The 23,868-nt window shown below is 40.3% G+C and overlaps 1 protein-coding gene across 2 annotated transcripts in view; it reads left to right on the top strand.

The window, feature by feature from the left end:
• LOC150077386 (fatty acyl-CoA reductase 1-like) overlaps positions 1 to 23,868 on the top strand; it is a 292,403-nt gene that overhangs the window by 147,269 nt on the left and 121,266 nt on the right. For both annotated transcript variants that reach the window (XM_090386667.1, XM_090386666.1), the window contains exon 8: positions 6,038 to 6,215. In XM_090386667.1, coding sequence (XP_090242793.1) covers positions 6,038 to 6,215 — 178 coding nt within the window. The remainder of the gene's footprint in view (positions 1 to 6,037; positions 6,216 to 23,868) is intronic.

Below are 23,868 nucleotides of genomic sequence, written 5' to 3'. Positions count from 1 at the left end.
CGAAGGGATAAAGAGCGCGATGTCAAAATTTTCAGATGACGTAAAAATTGGGGGAGTTGTTAATGATCAGTGCCACGTTCGAGTCATCCTCAGAAAACTTGCAACTATGTTTTAATGCAGCATAAAACACGGTCTTACACTTGGGAAATAAAAACCCTAAAATAACAGCTACAAGGAACCCTATAACAGCTACAAGGTGATGTGTAATAGAGCCACAGAAAAGGTTCGACAGGCAAAGGCAGTTTATGAGAAATCACTAGCAAACAGAGCAAAGAGGGGGGATAAAGAATTCTTCACATATATAAATGCCAAGAAGAGCAGGACAAACCAGATCGGACCTTTTACGTAAGGGAAAGGGGATAGTAATAAATATACCAGCTGCCTTTGCAGATGAACTGAACAGTTATTTTGCATCGATATTTACAGATGAAAAGCCTTTTGTGGCAATGGGAAATTGTGGAAGCGAAGTTAAAAAAATATGTAATTAATGATATTGAAATTTCCCAAGATTATTTAATGAAAAAAACTTTCGAGCCTACAGTTCAGTAAGGCTCCTGGAGTTGATGAAATATAAAAAAAAAAAAAAAAAAAAAATTTTCTGTTTATACTCCGGCACGACAACCAAGTCAGTAGAGTTTACAATAAATCGTCAATACAAATATTTATCGTATTTAGTAGTCACGGGCTTGAACCCCGATCCACTCAAGGAACGCGTGCTATGCACTCTCGCTCCTGACCACTGGGCTACGTCAGGCCTCCCCTATAATCTTAAGGGAGGCGGCAAGCGAGTGCATTGAACCATTGAGGCTAATTATGCAAGCATCACTAGACTCTGGGGAGATTCCCTTGGATTGAAAAAGTGCAAATGTATCTTCCATACATAAGGGTGGCTCTAAAAGTGAAGTTGGAAATTATCGACCTGTCAGTCTGACTTCAGTAGTAGGGAAAATCATGGAGGCAATGATAAAGGGTGGAATTCAGGATCATTTGGATCGAATTGAAATTCTCAATGGTACTCAGCATGGTTTTGTGAAGGGAAAATCATGTTTAACAAATCTGGTTCTCTATTTCGAAAGGGTCACTCACGAGCTGGATTTAGGGAATAATTTCGACATTGTTTATTTAGATTTCAGCAAAGCTTTTGACTCAGTCCCACATGAGCAGTTGCTTTATAAGCTGGAACAGGTTGGAATCACTGGGAAAATCCTTAGATGGATAGAAGGATGGCTTCAGGGCAGGAGGCAGAGGGTTGTGATAAATGGCTATTCCTCAGATTGGGTTGATGTAAGAAGTGGGGTTCCCCAAGGATCAGTATTAGGACCACTGTTTTTAATTTTCATAAACGACATTGATGAAGGGATAGAGGGCGTGATGTCTAAATTTGCAGATGATGTTAAAATTGGTAGCGTAGTTAATGATCACTGTCAAGCTGAGCTTCTTCAGAGAGACCTAGATAGGCTTCAGGAATGGTCAGAAAAATGGCAGCTATGCTTTAATCCAACAAAGTGTAAGGTATTACACCTGGGAAACAGTAATCCCAAAATAACTTATTCACTTGGTGGAGTTCAACTAAACCCAGTACTGGAGGAAAGGGACTTGGGTGTTACGATATGGTCAGACAAGAAATTCTCCGAGCATTGTAAACAGGTTGCAAGGAAGGCCCATGGTGTCCTATCGATGATCTATCGAACTTTTGCAAGTGGAGATAAGGACGTGATAATCCCATTATATAAGGCTTATGTTAGACCACACTTGGAATACTGTGTTCAAGTATGGAGACCGCACCTAAAGAAAGACATCGAGCTTCTTGAAAGGTTGCAAAGACGGGTAACTCGCCTGGTGAGATCGGCAAAAGGGCGTCCTTATGAAGAAAGACTTCGAATATGTGGGTTGCAGAGTTTGGAAACTAGACACCTTAGAGGAGATTTGATTGAGGCGTTTAAGGCTCTGAGAGGCATCAGTAAAATGAATGAGGACGAAATTTTCAAAATTATAAATGATGCTAGAACTAGGGGACATAAATTCAAGTTACGGGGGAAAATGTTTAGATTGGACTGCAGGAAGTTTTATTTTAGCCAGCGAGTTATAAATTACTGGAATAAGTTGCCTTCATGGGTGGTAGAGGCCGACAGTTTGGGGAAATTCAAAGGTCATCTAGATAGTACTTTCGGGTAAGGGAAGCGCATAGGATGATAGGTTTAATTTCCTTTTTTTATTAATTATTATTTAGTTATTTTTTTATTTTATTCTATTTTATTTTTTTGGTGGTGCAGCATAGGCTTTCTTGCACCATCCGCTAAAAATATCTTGCACTAATACTAAATAATTTACCACTTGGTAGGTTGAATTAAAAGTAATAGAAGAAGAAGAAGAAGAAGAAAGGGATCTGGGAGTTATGATGTTGGAAGATATGTTTTCTGAGAAGTGTAAACAGGCGGCTAAAAAAACCCATGTTGTCCAATCGATGACTTATCAAACAATATCCTGTAGCGATAAGCAGGTCATAATCCCACTTTGTAGGGCAATAGTAAGACCGCATTTGGAATACCAAGTATGAAGACATCTGGTGAAAAGAGAAAAAAAATGACTTTGAGCTCTTGAAATGGTCCAAAAACGGGCACCTCGTATGGTGAGATCGACAAAAGAGCGAGCGACCGTACGAGGAAATATTTCGATAATGTGGTCTCCAGAGCTTGAAAATTAGGCACATTAGAGGATATCTGACTGAGCCAGAATTTTCAAAGTTAAAGAATTCCAGAACTAGGCCATAAATTCAAAATACAGGGTAGACGTTTAGACTAGACTGTAGGAAGTTTTATTTTAGCTAGCGAGTCGTTGGGGTTTTTTTTTTTATATATGAAACCTCAAACACGGAAGGTATTAGAACCTATAGTACTTAGTACCGTGCATGGGTTGGAGGTTGAGAAGACAAAAGAAGATATTAGAACCTATAGTACTTAGTACCGTGCATGGGTTGGAGGTTGAGAAGACAAAAGAAGCTATTTGTTGACATTAGACTTGAACTGTAATTTTCAGGAAATACATATTAAGGAAGGTTGTTCCAGAAAAGGGAAGTTGAATGAATAAAGGAGGAAGATGAAAAGTTGGTTCTGTGAGTTTGAAGTTGGACAGTAAATGGATGTTGGCTGGTGACGGCACGTGTTTGGACTGTTTTGAAAGAGAGCTGGAATTATAGAAGCCAATTCAGAATAACAGTACCCAGGGAAGTATCTGTGTTAAAAGCATGCAGCAGAAACAGAACGTCTGTGAGACAGAGTGGAGAGACTGTTAGAAATGAGTCATTAATTAACCTAACTGCCCTCTTTTGAATGGAATCCAGAAGCCTGAGACAGAGTGGAGAGACTGTTAGAAACGCTTTGGAAGCACACAAGATGTGGGAACAATATTCCATGGTAGGACGGATTTGCAATTTGTACAGAGTGAACAACTGTTTCGAAGAAAATTAATGCCGAGAGCAAAAGAGAAATCAAGTTTTTTTAGATGCAGAAGAAGCAATATTTGTAATGTGCTTTTGCCAAGAGAGATATTAGAAGTAAGGGTAAACTGCAAAGAGATGGATCATCTTGCCTAGAAATCGGAGTGTCAGCAAAGATAAGCATAGGAACAGAAGAATCCTTTTTGCAAGATTAGGCCTTGACGTAGCCGAGTGGTCAGTAGCGAGAGTAAATAGCACGCGTTCCTTGAGTGGACCGGGTGCTATGCCCGTGACTACTAAATACGATAAATATTTGAATTGACGATTTATTGTAAACTCTACTGATTTGGTTGTCGTGCCGGAGTATAAACAGAAAATTTATTTATAAAAGACAGGACTGTGTTTCAGAAGGATTGAAATCAACTAAGTTGTCTTTGCCCCACTGGAGAATTACCTGGAAGCTGACTGAACAGGGAGAGGTTTCTCAAACTGGGAAGTGGAATGCAATGTGCTATCATCAGCACAACTAAGGATAGGATTTCTGGTCAATCGAAGAAGGTCATTAATATATAACAGGAAAAGAGTGGGGAAAGAACTGAACCTTGGGGGAAACCGGGATTAGTGGAGAAGTTAGAAGACTGAGAGCCATCTACCATCACCCTCAGTGAGCGGTGCGCCTCTGTAGCCAGGTGGGAAGGAGCAGCAGTGCGTAGCACACGCTTCTTGATTAGACTGGGGTTCGAACCCGTCACCACCAGATGCGGAAAGGTCAGGGAATGACCACCGCATATTCCCTGAGCAATATGGCCTTAGTTGCTAATGCTCCTAAACAACAAACATCTCTCAGTGAGCGGTTAGAGAGAAAACTGGATAACCAATTAAAAAATATAGTTGACAAACCATAAAGACGGAAGCATGTTTCGAAGACCTTTACGCCAAACACGATCGAAAGCCTTTGATACGTGTCGAAAGCAAATGCTTGTTTCCCCCGAACTTTTCCATTGAATTTGTCTATAAATGAGTAATATAAGCCAGAATATCACCAGTGGATCGACATTGACTGAATCCATACTGGCGATCGTTGATCAGACAAAAGGTTTCTAGATAGTTTAAGAGTTGGCGGTTAATTGATTTCTCCATTACTTTAGGAAGAGTAGAAGTAATTGCAATGGGACGATAATTGGTTGGGAGGAATTTGTCAACCTTTTTAGGAATTGGGTGGATATGATCAAATTTCCAAGCAGAAGGAAAAACGCCTTTGGAATAAGAAAGTGAAAACAGGTGGCAAGGTACAGGAGTAAGTTCAGGAGCACAGATTTTGAGAACAAGTGGAGAAATACCATCGGGATCTGAAGCTTTCTTAGTATCAAGCTTCGTCAAAATCCTTCTGACATCCTTTTGATGGAAGACCACAGGAGGCATTGAATGGAGCGTGTTGGTAATGGTGGGAGGTGTTTTTCCAAGATCATTAATACATGAGTTGTAAGAAAAATGGGATGCTAGCAGGTCAGCTTTATCCTTGGCTGAAGTGGGAGCAAAGATGGGCAAAAGTTACAGCCAATAGCTTTGGCAAGAGACCAGAATGTACGGCTACCATTAGGGAAAAAAGCTAGTTTTCTACTCTTAGCCTGTTCAAAATCTAGTTTGGATTGATTAATAACTGCTTTACAATTGTTGCAATCTTTGGTGTAGGCAGAAAATAAAACTGAAGAGTTGGAAACAAGCCAATTACGACATGCAACATTCTTCTCTTGAACAGCCTTAGCATATTACTGGAAAACCAAGGTTTAGATAAAGAACGAGATTTTGAAGTGGAGTGTGGAATAAAGTATTCCATTCCTACAAGAATAATTTCACTGACATGATCTGCGCAAACGTTGACATCAGAAGTTTTGAAATGGTAATCCGACCGAGGACAAGAAGAAAAGAAATCGCGCAGGTCATCCCATTTTGCATTCTTGCAATGCCAAACAACACGAGGTTGGGAATAGCCATGAGATAAAGGCTCACCAAGTTGTGATCTAAGGTGCCTAAAGGACCACTCACTTCGACCGTATATTTAAAAGGTTTGTTTGTGAGAAAAAAGACCAAGCGTGTTGGCTGTATGGTTAGGATTGTCTGGTATTCTGGTAGGTAAATGAATAATCTGTGCGAGGTCATTAGTAATAGCAAATGCCTCAGCATCTCGACCAGCTGGGTCTGTGTGTCAAGAAAACGGAAGCCAGCTGGAGTTGTGAACATCAATGGCTTACTGGAACAGTTGCTCCGCATGTAGTTGCGTAGTAGATCTGTCATTTCAGTTGTCTCAGACACAGATGACATAACTCATAGTATCATCGTCTTTGGTACTAACATGAATCGCAATGTGTGAATATTAAGCTGCTGCCAAAAATGAATAAGGCACAAAACGGCAAATACATCATTCTTAAATAGGAATGTTAGTATTAAAATGGTAGTGAAGAGCCTTATCGTATAAATTAATTTCTGTATAAGTGGTATAATGTACGCATCATGATCTTTTTAAATATGTAATATGTGCAGTCTCTCAATTAAGTACTTTCTTGTTTAATTTAAACTTTTTTTAATGACTTTTTTTTACAGTTGGCTAAATGATCAGATTGTGAAAGATATAACTCCAAAACTGTTAGGCGAGAGACCAAACACTTATACTTTCTCGAAAGCTCTTGCAGAGAACCTATTAAAACAAGAACGTGGTCAGTTACCAGTAGCAATTGTCCGGCCATCCATTGTGACTTCTTCATGGAAAGAACCATTTCCAGTAAGTCTGTTTTAAAATGAATTTAAGCAGTTACAAATATCTGAGAATTGCAGCTAAGGTTTAGTGCTTAAGGACCAATACAATTTTTAGTGTTTACGATAAACTTACACATATACGTTTATCATGCATTGCAATGAGGGTTAAAAAACGGTTGACTAAATTAAGTGAGAACCGCTATTCGTAGTCATCACACCGAATGGGTGTGGTCTTGTAAATCTTGGAAACCAGACGGTTAGTAAATTTGAATGTTTAAGTCGTTGAAGGAGATTGTTCCTTACCGGGGCCATTCATAACAGCCTGCAACTCGAGCTGTTAAACCCGAAAGAACGTGAGTGATTTCTGTCGATTTCGTTACTACTGAAATCGAAAGGAAGGAGACGCTTTGATTCAGGAGATCAGTCTTACTAAATTGAAATTGTAATCCTGCTGCACTTTTAGATTGGATAACTGATTATTTCCTGCAGATTTTGCTAAATAGTCTATAGGTAACATCTCCCTTCAGACAAATTTCAAACTGGAGTGCCACAGGGTTTATCTCTAGGGCTACGGTTATTCAATATTCATCAGTACTAGTAGTGGCAAAATGATGCAAGGAAGCAAGTTTATAGAGCATAAGGGGGGGGGGGGAACTGGCCTTTTATGTCTTGCAAAGTTCCAGCTGATTGTATACAGTAACAGAAGGCCTTGATTACATTATTTGTAAATTGATCTCAATAATTTTGTAGTAAATATCGAAAAATCTCTTTTAAAAAAAAAAAAAAAAATATATATATATATATATATATACACACACACATACATACACACACACACACACACACACACACACACACACACACACACACTGAGTGATCACTCAATTATGATCACCTAACTAATAGTTCGTAGGTCCTCCTTTTTCCCTCAGTACAGTAGCTATCCGACGTGGCATTGATTCAACAAGATGTCAGAAGCGTTCGTCCAACCAAGCTGTGTGTAATGCGGTGGAGGTGATTGGTGTATCCTGACGCCTGATATGCCTTTCCATAGTGTCCCACAAGTGCTCGATGGGATTGATATCGGCGGAGTTCGGAGCCCAATCGATATGCTGGAAGTCAGAACTGTATTCCTCAAACTATTACAGCACATCAAGTGCCCGATGGCTCGGCGCATTGTCATCTTGGAAGACACCATCACCATTCGGGAAAGAGTGTAACATAGGGGGTTGTACGCAGTCAGAAAACACTTGAAGATAGCGGAGACCACTGATAGGTTGTTCCACATGCACCAGGGGTCCAAGTTCCTGCCAGTGAAACATGCCCCACACTATACAACCGCCTCCACCGGCCTGCACTTTTGATACCATGCATGAAGAGTCTCACGTTATTGACGCCAAATCCGTATATGACCATCCACGGTGTGGAGTAAATAACGTGACTCATCCGACCAGCACACCTCCTTCCAGTCTTCTAACGTCTAACTTGCATGCTCTTTGCACCAGGCGAGTCTTCTACGCCCATGAACCTTGGTTAGGAGAGGATGCCGTAGGGGTCTTCGGCTAGTATAGCCCATACGTGCGAGTGTGCGACGCAATGGTCATGCCAGATATTGTTCCGGGTTGGCCCATGTTGTATTGGGTAATCAACTCTTCAACAGTGCTGCTCCTGTTCGCCTGTACGAGTCGTTTGACCCGATGCTCACCTCTAACATCAACCTTATGCTGACCTTTGCAGTTTTGCCGTCAGGTCGTTGTTTGGCCATTTCATTTTGACGCCAGTCCTGGCACACTTTAACTACGGCTAAAGTGTGCCAGGACACCCCACCAGTTCAGCCGTTTGGGGAAATCGAGGCACCAGCTCATCGAGCACCCGCAATCTGCCCTTTATCAAAGTCCGATGAATCCTTCCTTTTATCCATCACGCTCGGAATTTTACTACCTACTGATTCACTGACACCCTATCTATGCTAGGTTGACTAACGGCACTCTCGTACCTCACGTGGTCAACCGGTCGCATTCCCTTTTCATAAGGGTAGTCATAATTCAGTGATGTGTGTGTGTGTGTGTGTGTGTGTGTGTGTGTGTGTGTGTGTGTGTGTGTGTGTGTGTGTGTGTGTCTTCATCAAGAGGAGTATTTCCATTTACAATGGGTTTCCTCAGCCTACAAGTTATTTTTTGTATTCAAATTATTGTATACACTTTATTATTCCATAAAGTGCGGTTCAAGCTGTCTTGGTCGGTTAAGATTCGGGCTGTCATGCACTCCCGTACTCCATCCATCCATGTCCTCCTAGGTCTTCCTCTTCTTCTTCCAGGAGATATCCATTCCAGGATAGCCTTTGGATATCTGTTTTCTTGCATCCGTTTTACATGTCCATACCATGTTAGACGCTTTTCTCTGATGGTGTCAATAGGTCTTTTTCACTTCCATTTTTTCCCTTATGTCTTCATTCCGTTTTCTGTCTCTTCTAGAATTTCCTGCTGAGCGTCTCCAAAAATCCATTTCTGTGGAGAGCAATTTGTTTTCAGCTCGCCTATTCAATTTCCAGGTTTCCGCTCCATACAATAGAAGACTGTACAATCGTTTGAAATATAAGTTTCTTTGCTTTATGTAGGATATTTTTGCTCCACAGAACAGAGTTTAACATGCCGATAGCCTTTCTGCCATCTGTAATTCTCTTATTGATCTATGCTTGGGATGATCCATCACTTTGTAAGATTGATCCCAAACATTTGAATTTATCGACTTGTTTGATTTTAAAACCTGCAATATTTAGAACGTGTCCTGGCCCTGAAGAGAACAATTTCAGTCTTGCTAAAATTGATTTTTAGACCCCATTGTCTATATTCCTCAAACAATTGATGACATGCATGCTTTGCATCTTCTAAGTCTTGTGCTATCACCACCTGATCGTCTGCAAAAAGTAAATTGTGAATATAGGTATTCTTATTAATCAGCAATCCCATTTTATTACATTTTTTTGACCAGGATCTTAGGCAGATGTAGACATAAATTTTGAAAAGTGTTGGTGACATGCAACAACCTTGTAATAAGCCTTTTGAAATGTGGAATTCAGGTGACAAAGCTGATCCCACTTTAATTCTGCATCTATTATTCCTGTAAATTGCCTTAATGTTAATCAGTTGTCCATCAATATTTGCCTCTTTCAGTGCTTCCCATAAGAGTTTTCTTGGAACACTGTCATATGCCTTTTCAAGGTCAATGAAAATCAAAGATTTTTTTTTTCCCTTTTGATTGGCATTTTTCAAGGATCTGTCGTACTGTTGAGATATGATCTATACATGACCTCCCAGCTGAAAAACCACTTTGTTCTTCTGATACCTCGATTCGGGCTTCTAAATGGTTCCTGATCCATTTTCCAAGGATCTTTAACAGCGGGTTCAGGACGCATATTCCTCTGTAATTTGAACAGCTTTTCCGATCGCTCTTCTTATAAATTGATGTAATATATCCTGTTATCATTTCTTTCGGTATTTCTTCTCCTCTCAGTATACTATTTAACGGTTTTTGTATCAGAACAGCCATTCTTCCTCTATATTTCAGAAGTTCCATGTAAACTCCTCCAGGTCCAGGTGATTTGCCATTCTTTCCTTTAGCAGGAGTTCCACTTCCCTAACAGAAACTTTTAAGCCCGAGTCTTCTACACCAAAATCTTCCCGGTCTTTTTTTAAAAGTCCTTCATAGTACTCCGTCCAGTCTTTCAAAGGTATTAATTGCAAACCAGCGTTGTTTATTCTGTTTTCTCAAGTCTGTAAGGACCTTCCATGATTCCGCTGATTGCTTGAAGCCCAATTTGCTATTAATAGTTGCGCATTTCCTTTCCCATTCTTCATTTTTCGCTTCTACTACCAACCGATTGGCTATTTTCTTTTTTTCAACATAAATGTTCCTATATGCATCATTCCTATCACTCAGCCATTTCTGATATGCAAGTTTCTTTTCCTCTACAGCAGCTCTTACTTTCTCTGTAATCCATGTCTTTTTTGGTCCTTGGCTCTTTTTGCCTAGGATTTCATGAGCTATTTTTTAACAATATTTTTTAAATATTCATAGATTTCTTCAGTATTACCTTTTATCTCTATGTTAATTGCAACATCCAGTCTCTGGGTGAAGTTGTTTCTAATGCTGTCGTCCTGGAGTAGGTCAATGTTAAATTGATCCACTTGTAGCATTTCTCCTTCCCTGCATTGTTGGTTGTCCACACATATTTTATTAATCCAGTTCCACCTCAGTGTTGTTTTAACAAGAAAATGGTCAGATCCACATTCAGCTCCTCTATAAACTCGGACATCTTTCAATACATATGTCCCTGAATGTTTTGAAATACTGTAATGTAATCTAAAAAACTGATCTAATTTGTCTTGTCTCCTGTGACCAAGTATATTTAGGGATATCCTTGTGTTGGAAATATGTGTTGTTTATTCTCAAGTCGAACTGTTCACAAAGATTGCATAGTCTATCTCCGTTGTCATTCCTCTCTTTCTCTCCAAATCTTCCAATAACTTTGCTAATTTGTTCAGTTCCTACTCTTGCATTGAAATCTCTCATTAGAAATATCTCTTTGTTCTTAGGAATTTTTGCTATTAGTTCTCTCAGATCCTCCAAAAATTCATCCTTCAAGGTATCGGCGGTGTCATTAGTCGGGGCATGTATTCCCAAAATACATATTTCTCTCCCGTACATTTTGAGTTCCAATGAGATCATTCTTTCATTAATAAATTGCCAGTTTTTGATGTTGTGTCTCAATTTCTTTTTAACAGCAATAGAAACTCCTGCTCTTGCTCTTTCACTCTTATCAACTCCACTCCAAAAATGGTAGTATTCTCCCATTATTTCCTCTCCACATCCCTTTTTCTTTGTCTCTGATAACGACGATGTCTAACTTGAATTTTTGCAGTTCATCCGAAAGAAAGTTTCTTTTAGTTGAAAGGCCTTGAATATTCCAGCATCCCAAAATCAGTCTTTTTCCGTTTGCCGAGTCGTTTCCGAAAGTGCAGTCCATTTTCATTTTCACTTGTAGGTCGTTTAGCATTTGTGTATTTTTTTACACTGAACGAGGAGCTAGCCCGTTGCAGCAACCCCCAACCTGGAGGGCCGGGGTATCTCTCTTAGTCTGACCCCTTCCCTTTGACCTGTCCGGCTTGGGAGGCCCTACCAGTAGCTAAGCTACCGCCGACTTAGCTCTCCGGGTCATCGGGACACGCAAGCCCCTCCCCACCACGACAAGGTGGAGAATATCATCGGGGGAGTGTGTGTGTGTATATATATATATGTGTGTGTGTGTGTGTGTGTGTGTGTGTGTATGTATGTATGTGTGTGTATATATATATATATATATATATATATACATATGTTAAATGTTACAGAGGATGAAAAAAGGTTTTAAGTTGATGAAATAGTTGGTAATCCCAGCTATGTTAGTGTTATTTAACCTTTTAGTCTTTAATCTTTAGTTTAATTTAATTTAGTCTTTGCTTTTTATCTTTCTGCTTTCTATTTCTACCGTTCTTCCCGTTTGTAAAATCATTAGTGTATACAGGTAATACGAATGTTCCTACTTCTATTGTTATTTTTCGTCTTTATTCATTTAAATACTCCTTTTTCCCTTCCCTATCCTCAATTTAATACCTCACCATGTGCTTGTAAAAAATTATTGAATTATATTAAATTCCAATCTCCACAAATTTACAAATTTTAAATCCTACACAACTCTACATATTTATATTAACCATTTTTTTATTCTAACTTGATCCTTATTTTTACTTTAATAAATGACACTGCATTGGGACTACCATGTCCATACTGTATTAGAGAGTGCTAATTACATTTTTGTTGCTTTTTGGCCTTTCACCTTTCTTCTACTACTATGGACAAATATAGAAACACAGTTCCTGACACATCGTCAGGTGTAGTCCCCTAATGAAATTACCTGATCATTATTAATATTTACTTCAGCTGACATCAGATTCTGCACATTTGCCTTATCTATAAAAAAAAAGGTAAAGTGCAGCCATTATCAACCCACTGCAGGATGGAAGCCTCCTCAACAATTCATGCTGAGGGAAATAGACCATAATCTGCCACGCTGGTCCAGTGCGGGTTGGCAGATCGACCGTATTCAGCAGTCAGGGGCTTGAAACCCGGTCTACTCAAAGAGCGTGTGCTACTACACTCCCGCTCCTGACCACTCGGCTACGGAGGCCTTTATATTCGACCTTCATTCAAATGTGTTTCTCCCCCCGCATCTGACGACAGCTGTACCACTTTTCATTTTTTATTTTTGTTTTATTTTTATTTGTATTTCACTGTACTAATTTTGCTTTACAGTTCACCCACCTTCTATTGGCTTTGTACTTCAGCCCATAATTTTATTAATTCATGAAGTTTTAGGATATTAACATCCTTTCGCCTTTCACATATTTACTACACTTCCTTTTTTACTATCCTCACCCTTCTAGTTTCTGGCACTCTGTAATTTTCATATTCATTTATGCATACTGTATTCAATATATTAATACAACTTAGAGATAGATAGATATATATCTCCTTTATAGCACAGAAAACTATATCATATCTAAATATAACTTAGGAATATTATTTTTTTTTTCTAATTGTTCCTTTGTATCACATCAATCAGATAATAAACAAAGCATATATGAAGTTGGGATTTATTAAAAGTTTCGATTCTCCCCTCAACAGATAATCTCACTAAAACACTGTTTACATCACTGATTGCATCGGCGCCTCCGTAGCCAGGTGGGAAGGAGCAACAGTGCGTAGCACACGCTTCTTGATTAGACCGGGGTTCAAGCCCGTCACCACCAAATACGGAGGATGCGGAAAGGTCAGCGAATGAACACCGCATATTCCCGGAGCAATATGGCCTTAGTTGCTAATGCTCCTAAAAAAAAAAAAAAACCAAACAACAAACTGATTGCATCTATACTTGAGTATGCTAATCCTGTCCGGAAATAAATTCAAACAGCTTAACATATAAATTAGAAAGGATATAGATTTGAATGAATACTAAAGTATTTGCTACATCATGCCACTACAACAGTAGCATATATCACACGTTTGTCAAAGTACTGAATGAAACCCATACACGAGGATTAAAGTTTATGTACAAAGCCATAAACAGCCTTTGTTTAAATGCTGCATTATTAGGAGATATAAATCAAAATGTTCCCACAAGAATCACTCGTAACCCAACCACTTTCAGAATCACGCTCAGAACTAGCTACGAATACTGTCCCCCCCTAGTTCTTTACTGGTATTACTGGATGAACATAAACATGATCATTAAAATACACATCCAATGTTTTTACCGCAGTTAAAAAGATTTATTCTGGGTTTAAATAATTTTTTTATTTAAATTATATTTATGGTATATCCAGAATTGCATTTAAATTGTCACATTATAATACAATAGCTTCATTTTTGGTTAAAATTAATCTTAATATAGTTTAGTGGTAATTATTGTATTTTAGAATTGAAAATATTACGGGATTATTTATTACTGTATACATTTGATAGGTTTTATAATTTGCATATTTTATCGCAATTTTATAAATGGAAACTTTTTTTTTTTTAATTATTACCGATTGAAGAATACGCATTTATTTTATATTCATATCTGTAAAATACTTTAATTTACCTGTTTCATATTGAAAATTATTGAGATTTCATCTTGAGACGTTATGGAATTAATATTCATTAATCCAGTGTACATTGCAAATATGTTGAAATTTTCACTGTGTAAACGGGATTTCAATTCTGTTAAGTTATTTTTTTTTTTTAAATTAAAATAAACAAGGATATGAAACCTATGAGCCTCTATGAAAAACCATTAGAATAAGAATTTCATTAAGATATAGTTATTTATTGTGTAAATTACGTCAAGTTGTTGTTAAAGATAGTGATTTAATTTACAAAATCTTGTTAAAGAAATGACATCAGGCAACTTTTGCCTCATTTAAGATTTGTTCAGTTTGTTTGCGCGAATGTCCCTTCCAATGTCCGTCACATGTTCCATTGGGGGTTTATTAGGCGACCATGGAAGAACGGAAACCTCTGAAATGCTCGTCGAACCAGCTAACACCATTTGCAGCTCTGACACTGACCATTGTGGAATGATGCCTTCGTCTGGGAAGATTAATGTAAAACACTATTTTCCAAACTGGATGTCGCGTAACGGCAGGTGGTGTGTGGAGAAATTACTTCATCTAAAAACAAAGACTGGAACGGACCATCCGAGCAGAAGACGATCGAGGAGTTCTGGGGCAAAAAATGGAGCAATGAAGTAAGACATAACAGCCGCACCCTATACACAGAACTAGAACGGAAGAAAACCAAAGGACGTACAAGTGAATAGGAGATTCAAGAGGAAGAAGTAAATAGTAAATGAGGAAGTCCCATAACTGGCGAACCCCAGGAATAGATAACATCCACAATTACTGATACAAGAAGCTCACTTGCACACACAAGCACCTAGCAGAGCAGTCACCCGGAGACCTTGAGTTTCTCACTCAAGGAATCCTATATCCGGACTGAAGACCAAGAAACCCGGCGAAATATAGGCCGATCAACCATCGCCCAACGATGTACAAGGTCCTGAGTAGCTGCAATACCAAGAAGATAGCACTTAGAGAGCCAGAACACAATGGCTGAACAAAAAGGATGCAAGGATCAATTAACCATTGATGCCACAGTTATAGAGCAAGCCTACAAGAAGCACCACAACCTGTACACGGCCTACATCGATTACCTCCGTGCCTCATAGCTGGCTAATGGGCAAGCTGTTTGTCACAATCCGACAGTGACAAACTTCCTACATGATTTAAGTGTTAATGTTTCTAGCATTTTTGAAAGTGAATTTTTAGTATTACTCTAGTTATGGATAAATTTATTATAAGAAAAATTTCGCCCATGTTGAGAAAGAAGACACAGACTCAAAAGCAATTAGTGCTACCGAAACAGATGTCCAAGCTTCGAAAAGTAACATAGAATATCCCCCACTGGGCAATACTAGTACCAAATTTACAAAGTACGTTTACACAGTAAGCAGTATTGGAAATGAGATTTACGTTGTGCGGTGATGAGGGCAGTATAAATGCCTTTGTGTTTTGCGGAGAAAAACTTGCTAATGCGAGTACGATGTCAATTAATTTTTCGACATTTTTCTACTAAATGCAACCATTTAACAGGAAAATCTCTGAATTACTTCAAAGATATGTTGAAATATAAAATAACACGGTGCTTTAATTACTAAGAAATTTGATACTTCGGATAAAGCAAGTTATTTAATGATAATCGGTTTCCGATTATCTGAGATAATCGGGAAAAATACGCTACCACACTCAGTTTGCTAGAAAACCATAATTCCGGCATGTTGTGCCTTAGTGAAAACTATGTTCGGCCCTGAATGCATAGCTAAAATTAACCATTGATGCTGTAAGATGTAGAATCTTACAAATTAATTAAAATAAAAATATTTGGGTTTTTTCTCAAAGTAAGATTAAAATAGAAGAACGTTAGATTTAGAGATGGGATAATTTAAGCGCGAGAATTAGGAATGGTAGCAAAGGGATAAACTATCAATTCCCATAATACAAAAGAGCAAACATGGACAGCAGGACTAGGTAAAGGGTGCCATTTGAGAATAGGCGTGATAGGGGTTGCTTGAGAACGAACAATAGGATGGTAGACGGGATTAGACGAAGTGCCTCCTTTGATCTACAACACCGTCAGACCAAAACAGGAAGGGGGTGTTCGTTTCAAATTAAAACCGGCGTCAGGCTGACTGATATTTGAGTTCTGATACTGTTAGAAAGAAAGGTGCGATAATAAAATGAGTGGTGCCTGTGAGAAAAAAATAAGAATGTTCGAAAAAAAGAGGTTGGTTTGCGCACTAGGGAGACAGCCTGGGAGAAAGGTGTTAGCGAATGAAACGGAACGGAACGTAAATTTAAACTGTAGGGGAAGGATTGGTTGGAGTCCTTGGGAGAGGCGTTCAGCTGAAGGGGCCGTGTATAGTTCGGGGAACAAAAAGAGAGCGCGGGAAAAAAAATGTAAGAGTTGAGTGAAATATAGTGAGGAGATAGTCGACGGAAAAAGTCGAAGTGAGTTTATCGGAAATGTAAGGGAGTGAGAAATTAAGGGATGAACGTGTAAGGGGTAGTTAAAGGGAGTTCGATAAACACCGAGAATGAGAGCAGAAGATTCACATAGATGATCAAATCCACCGAGGAAGGCGATAATACACTGACATAGTCTTGAAAGGCAAAGTAGCAGCCCTGGAACAGAAGGTAGCGGTCATGACAGGCAGAGTAGCAGTCCTGAATGCTGTACGATATTTCCATGGAACCCGTAAGATATTGCTCTGGATGGTGGAAGATAGCAGTCCTGAATGAGGAAAGGATAGAAGGCCCTAACGGAGACATCCTGCTAGAAATTTGAAGTAAGTGCCAAGTTAACATAAGCACTCTTTAAATTATAAGGACTATAGGGAATAATAAGAGCATTATAGGGGAAGGTCATGTGGGAAATTATACACTAAGATATATTCTCCATTCTACATGTATGTACATGTAGAATGGAGAACAAATTACATATAAATGAATAGTAGTAAAGTAGCTAATATAGACGGGGAAATTAAAAGGGATAATTAAGGTAAATACTATTATATATGATAATCCAGTTGTACTATGGTGACCAAGTCAGAAAGGTTTTTTTTTTGTTTAGTGCTGGTATGAACCAGATAATTAAGATAAAAGCTAGTTAATAGGATGGTAGTAGTAGTAGTAGTAGTGGCACTTGATGCAAGAAAGCAAGTGTAGGAGCTTATGCAGCATCAGCCAAAAAAAAAAAAAAAAATCACACCATACCCTCCAATTGCCTGTCCAGTTCCTCCTTAAATTTATTTAACCTATCAACTTCCACAACGACAGATGGAAGTTTGTTCCAGCAATTAACCACCCGCTGGCTAAAGGCAAATTTCCGCACATCTATTCTACATCTATCCTTTCTTAATTTGAACTTATGTCCCCGTAGGTTCGTATTCTGAACAAGTGGGAGGATCCCATCAGAATTCAGCGTGCTCAACCCATTCAAGGCCTTATAGACCTCAATCAGATCACCGCGCAGGTGCCTAGTCTCCAGCCACTGCAATTTGCAGAACTTAAGCCTCTCTTGGTAAGAGGATCCCTTCATTCCCCTCACCAATCGTGTTGCTCTTCTCTGTACACGCTCAAGCAAATCTACATCCTTCCTAAAATGAGGCCTCCAGACCTGTACGCAGTACTCAAGGCGTGGCCTGACCATTGCCTTATACAGAGGGACAATCACCTCCTTTTCCCTGCTAGCAAAATTCCTATATATCATTGACAAAACCCCATGACCTGCCCTAGCAGCCTGTCTACATTGCTCAGAAAACTTCATATCTGACTGCACAATTACTCCCAGGTCTTTTTCATTTTCTACCACCTTAAGTGTAGTACCACACAGTTGGTACGTTTCTCTGGGGTTACTTCTACCCATATGCAGTACTTTGCATTTGTCAAGGTTAAACTTCAGTTGCCACTTCTTAGCCCATCTGCCCAAATTATCTAGATCCTGTTGCAGTAGCACACTGCCATTACTGTCATTAACAACCCTGCCAACCTTCGTGTCATCTGCAAACTTCGACATTAAGCCTGATATACCTTCATCAATATCATTGATAAATATACAAAACAACAGTGGACCCAACACCGAACCCTGTGGGACTCCACTAATAACATTAGTCCACGAAGAGCAGCACCCATTGATTACCACCCTCTGTCTTCTCCCACTTAACCATCCTTTTATCCATTGTAGCAACTTACCCTTAATACCATTCTGCTCCAATTTGTACAGTAGTCTTCCATGCGCAACAGTGTCAAAAGCTTTCCTGAAATCCAAGTATATGATATCAAAATTATTTTTTGCATCCAGTTCCTTTGTGACCACATCATAATAACCAATCAAATTTGTCAGACAAGACTTTCCCTTAACAAACCCATGCTGTGACTGAATTATTGCTGCAGTCTTGTCTAGATGCTAGATGATCCTACAATGCATCTTTAACCAGTGACTCCATTATTTTACCCGGAACAGAAGTTAAACTAACTGGTCTGTAATTATTCGTGTCACCCTTCGAACCTCCTTTGTGAATTGGGGATACATTTGCACATCTGGTTTTAATTGTATCATGGTAATTTAGCCAGAGGAGGTTTTGTGATTAGTATTGCTATACAGGGTGTCTCAAAAATATTGGTACAAACGTTTAGGGGAGGTAGGTAACATCTAAAGGAATGCGAATCGCATAGCAACCCATAACCGGAAAGTAGTAGCAGAGGCACAAGAAGCAGAAATGACACAAGACAGTAATTAGTGGCAAACATTTATTTGACATAATATTAACAATGGAGTACGAGATAGATGCATTTCATGATGTTACAACAGATGCTCGAAGGTTCCATCATGTGACGCGATGCATGCGTGACACTGATGCAGCATGGATTGGCGGACACGGTCGAACACACCTAGAGTTTCTTTGACAGTAGCAGCAGCGCAGACGAGTCTTGCCACGAGATCCATTTCCGTCTCCACAGGCGATTCATACACGATAGATTTGAGGGGGCCCGAACAGAAAGAAATCAAGGCTTGATAAATCAGGTGAGTGTGGGGGCCAGGCAACGGGTCTACCATGGCCAATCCATCGACACCCAAAACGCCTGTTCAAATGGTCACGAACACACCTTCCATAATGGGCAGGTGCCCCGTCATGTTGAAACCAAATGTTGCGTCTCAAATTTGCTAGTACATCGTCAAGTAATCCTGGTAGAACTTATTCAAGGAAGATCCGATATTTAGCCGAGTTCATGCGGGATGGTTACGGGTATGGGCCGACTAAGCAGTCGCCGACCATACCTGCCCACACATTTATTCCGAAGCGATGTTGTGCCGCATGGGGGCGCACATCGTGTGGGTTGTCGTGTGCCCACACATGAGCATTGTGCTGATTGAATAAGCCTTCCCAATTGAAATAAGCCTCATCCGTTAACAAAACATAGGCTGGAAAATTCAAGTCTTGAACACTTTCTTGGAGAAACCACTGCGCAAAAGCCACACGTGCAGGATGATCTTGGGGGAGCAGTAACTGACCCTTTGTAGATGAAAAGCGTGTAAGGAATCGTTGTACCAGACACGCTGTACACTGCAACGAGACGCTCCTAAGGCAGAGGCAACGGCACGTGTGCTGGTAGTAGGATTATTCTGGACAGAATTCAACACACTTTCTTCCATAGCGGGAGTTCGCGTCGAACGTGGTCTGCCCGCACTACTGCTGTTACCTCTAAATGACCCATAATCGCACAAATTTTGATGCACACGCACAAACAAACGGTGGTCCGATACTTGTCTGTCTGGGAAACGTTCTCCATAAATTCGTTGAGCGGCTCTTCCATTGCCCTCTGCTAATCCATACACTAGGGGCATAGTGTTTTGTGGAAGGCGCCACCGGTGGTTTCCCACATCTGCGCCATGGTACTTTGTGAAGAACTTACAGAATCTCTGTAAAAGCCAGAAAAAGTGTGGTGTCTGGTTTGTGACAGAGTTGTGCTGTGGTCTGTTGTTCTGTCTCTGGCTGCTTAGCCGCAAGGCCCCTAAGGGAACCCCACGTTGCCCGCCACCACCACTGGGAGGTGAGCCAGGCTGCCCATTATATTCTGGCTGGCCTCTGCCAGGGTTGCCTGAGCTTCCTGACGGAGCCAAAAAAAAAAAATAATAATAATAATAAATAAATAAATAAAATAAAATAAAAATAATAATAAAAAATAAATTAAAAAAAATAAAAAGTAATAAAAATAAGTAAATAAAAAAAATAATAATAAAAAATAAAAAAATAAATTAAAAAAATAAAAAGTAATAAAAATAAGTAAATAAAAAATAATAATAATAAAAAAATAAATTAAAAAAAATAAAAAGTAATAAAAATAAGTAAATAAAAAAAAAATAATAATAAAATAAAAAAATAAAAAAAATTAAATAAAAAAAAATAAATAAATAAAAAAAAAAAAGAGAGAGAGAGGAGCATAGAAAAAGAGAGGATTTGAGGGAGAATGAATTTGGGTGGGTTGACAGGGGAGAATAAATCCACCCTAATTTAAGCGAAGTATATGAAAGAGTGTGGGTTTAAAAGTCACAGGGGACAGGTGCCCCTGTGTAATTGTCAATGGCATAGTGCCTGTAGATCCAGCACTGAGGTCAGTGCCAGCAATCCCGCACCTAGATTGGTGCCAGCAGTATATCCTACCCATTTCGGGTTTGCGATGACTTTTAAATCCCGCACTCCGAAGAGTGCCAGCATCCCGCACCTTGGATGGTGCCTGCAGTGGATCCTACCCTATTTGGGTTTGCATAATTATGTCTGCGTTTTTCTGGGGGAATGGAGAGTTATCCCACGCCTGTCCGGTTTAGTTGTTGGGCTCTGAGTTCTGCAATCTTAGCTCGCCTAAGTGCAAATGTTTCTTGCGCGTAGGTGGTTAATGCCTTATAGGTATGTTCCTCGAGTAGCAGAGTGGATTCTTGATTTCGAGGGTTTCTCTGTATTGTGGTGAGGAATTTAAGCCTAATGTTGTCGTAGCTGGGACACTCATACATGAGGTGCCCCCAGGACTCCTCTTCGCCGCAGTGGCAACGTGGGTCATTCTCGATTCCCATGGCGGTCAGTTTTTGTTGGAAGGATCCATGGCCGGTGATGATAAAGGTCACATGGAGGCCAGGCGAAAACCAGGGTGGAGGTTCTGGGTGAGTTGAACTTATGGATGGAAGGAATCGTTTTGTGATGGCCCCTTTTGTTGTAGTGTCCCAGTCATGTTGCCATATCTCTTGTAGATGTTTGGTTATCCGTTGTCTTTCCTGCCTGGTGCCGTTTGTGGTGTCAAGTTGAAAATTTAGCAGTTGGGTTGGAACTCCCTTCCTTAAGTGATAAAAAAAAAAGCCCTCTTTTAACCACTTCTAAGTATAGTGGCTGACATCCAGTTAATACCTGCAGAGCAGGGGTGCTGACGGTGCGGCATGCCCTGCAAATTGAAAGGAGCATGAATCTTTGGATTGAATCCAGCTTACGTTTATTTCTTGCTAGGATGGCTTTTCGGTACCAGATGGAGGCACCATAACACACAATTGGCACGTATGACGCTTGGTATATCAGAGTAAGAGCTTTGTGCTTCAGCCCCTAGTCTTCCCTGCTGACCCGCCTTATCATAGCACTATACCTTTGAATTTTGTTGGCTAGATACTTTAGGTGGTGGTGGAAGGTAAGCCCCGAGTCTAAGAAGATACCTAGGAGCTTGACTTCAGCGTGCAGCCGTATGGGCATAAAGTTTAATTTTATTGTAGGTGGTCTTGTGATTTGTAGCCTGCCTTTAAGGAGTATGGACTTTGTTTTCTCTCCTGAAATGGTAAGGTTGTGCAGGGCTGCCCAGTTCTGAAGTTTTACCAGTGCTCCATTTGCCATTTTCTCTAAGTTCGTCCTGGTGTTAGCACATACCAAAAGGACAAGATCATCTGCGAAGGCCAAGGGCTCAACACCTCCCAGGTCCATGCCCAGGAACTCATCCAGGACAATAGACCAGAGGAAAGGGCCAAGCACAGAGCCCTGCGGACAGCCTCGATCGATGTACCTAGTCACTGTCTGGAATCTGTTGGTAACTTGGACTTTTCTACCAGTTAAATATGACCTTAAACTGTTGTATAGGTTGTTGGAAACATTTGAGTGCCGAAGCCTCCGAAGAACACTGGGCCACCATAGTCGATCAAAGGCCCCAGCGAAGTCTACCATGATTGCAAGGGAGTACTTAAAGGCTGTGTGAGTTGCTTGAGTGATTAAACTGTTAATGGCATCTTCTGTGCTGCTACCTGCTTTGAATCCAAATTGCTTGTCACTTGGAAGTTTTTGTTCTTCATATCTGGCGGTTAAGCGAAATAGGAGCAGGCGTTCTTGTAGCTTGGCCATTACAGAGAGCAAGGCAATCGGGCGGTAGGAGGTTGGAATTTGTGGTGGCTTGTCGGGATTTTTCAATATAAATTTCAAGGTTGCCGTTTTCCAGGATGTTGGAAATGTGCCTTCTGTCAGGCACCTATTTAGAAGGCTTAGGAGAGTAACAGGATAGCATTCTGCAAATTTTTTAACCACATCCACTTCCAGCAGATCAGCACCAGGTGTTTTTCCTACTTTCATTTTGTTTATTGCCAAGTCCATCTCAATGTTAGTGAAGGGGGATTCCACAGAGGCAGGATGATAGTTGTGATTTTCATCTACTATTTCTTGTTGTTGTTGAGTCATAGCTGCAGCTTCAATGGGATAAATGGTGTCTAGAATATTGTTAATGCTATCCTTCCAGGTGTAAGTAGAGGAGCCATCCATCTTTAGTGTCGTATCGAGTACCTCTCCTCGCGGCAGCTTGTTTGTTACGACCTTGAAAACTATGCCCCAGGGGTCCTTATTCCCAGAAGTGGATACCAGGGTTTGCCACGTTTGCTTTCTACTTTTACGAATTAGCTTTGTGTATTCATTTCTGACAATGCGATAAGCCTCCCTGGCGGCATCTACCTCATGGGGAGGTAGCCTTGATCGAGCCTGCTGGAACATTTTTCTTGCATGGTGGACTCTTCTTCTGAGATCCTGTAGTTGGGGATTCCACCAGGGAACTGCATATCGGTAGGGCCTTATGCGTGGGATGGAGAGATTACATGCAGATCTTATGGCAGTGGTAATAATCTGTACACAATCGTCTGAAGGGAGTGCTTCAGGGAGTCTTCTTGTTAGCTCAGTCCGAAAACGTTGCCAGTCTGCCTTTTTTGAATTGTACCGTATCACATCTCGTGGGATCGGAGGGGTCCGTTCCACAGAGCGAACCAGAGAAAATGATATCGCTCTGTGGTCCAGGCTTCTTGTACAGTCCATTTGGCTAGTTTGTTGGCAATGTCTGGGGTGGCTGCTGTAACATCTATAGTGCTCTCCCAAAGGGGGCCGCTGTAAGTTGGAAGTTGATCTGGTCGGTTTATTACTTGGAGGCCTGTGGCTAGGAAGAATTCTTCTAGTTTTGCACCATTTCTTTGTGCAGATCTGTCAGGGGTGCGACTGTGCCAGAGCAGAGATCTGCAGTTTGCATCCATGGCTATTAGTAGTCGTCCCCCCCGGGAGAGTCTCAAGAGCCGTCTGAATGGTTGAGATCGCTGGGGTGATGGCTTCACCAGGGTGAGTATATATTGTTAACAGGAACAAAGACCCTAACTGAGTTATGATTTGTGCACAGGCACTGTTTGCAGTGCAGAGTGGTGTAATCTTTGTTGTGCTGATTTCTGGATTTCTGATGATTATTGCTGCCCATGGGGTTTCGGTTTTACAGTAGACCATTTTATAGGATGCAGGGTAACCTGTGACCACACCTGAGCGAACATATGGTTCCTGTAATAAGGCCACATCAATTTGGTTTTCTTCTATTTTCACTTTTAGTTGGTCAGCTACCAGCCTCGCTCTTTGTGCGTTCAGTTGAACTATTTTTATTTCATGGTGGCAGTTTATAGAGGGGCCTCTCTCCATAGTTGATTCTCATTTGGTATTGGCT

This window comes from Mastigoproctus giganteus, chromosome 12 (genome assembly GCF_048544385.1).
Source record: "Mastigoproctus giganteus isolate SK-2022 chromosome 12, ASM4854438v1, whole genome shotgun sequence".
Lineage (NCBI taxonomy): Eukaryota > Metazoa > Arthropoda > Arachnida > Uropygi > Thelyphonidae > Mastigoproctus > Mastigoproctus giganteus.
The sequence above is the reverse complement of the archived record's forward strand: the minus strand, read 5'-3'. Positions and strand labels throughout refer to the sequence as shown.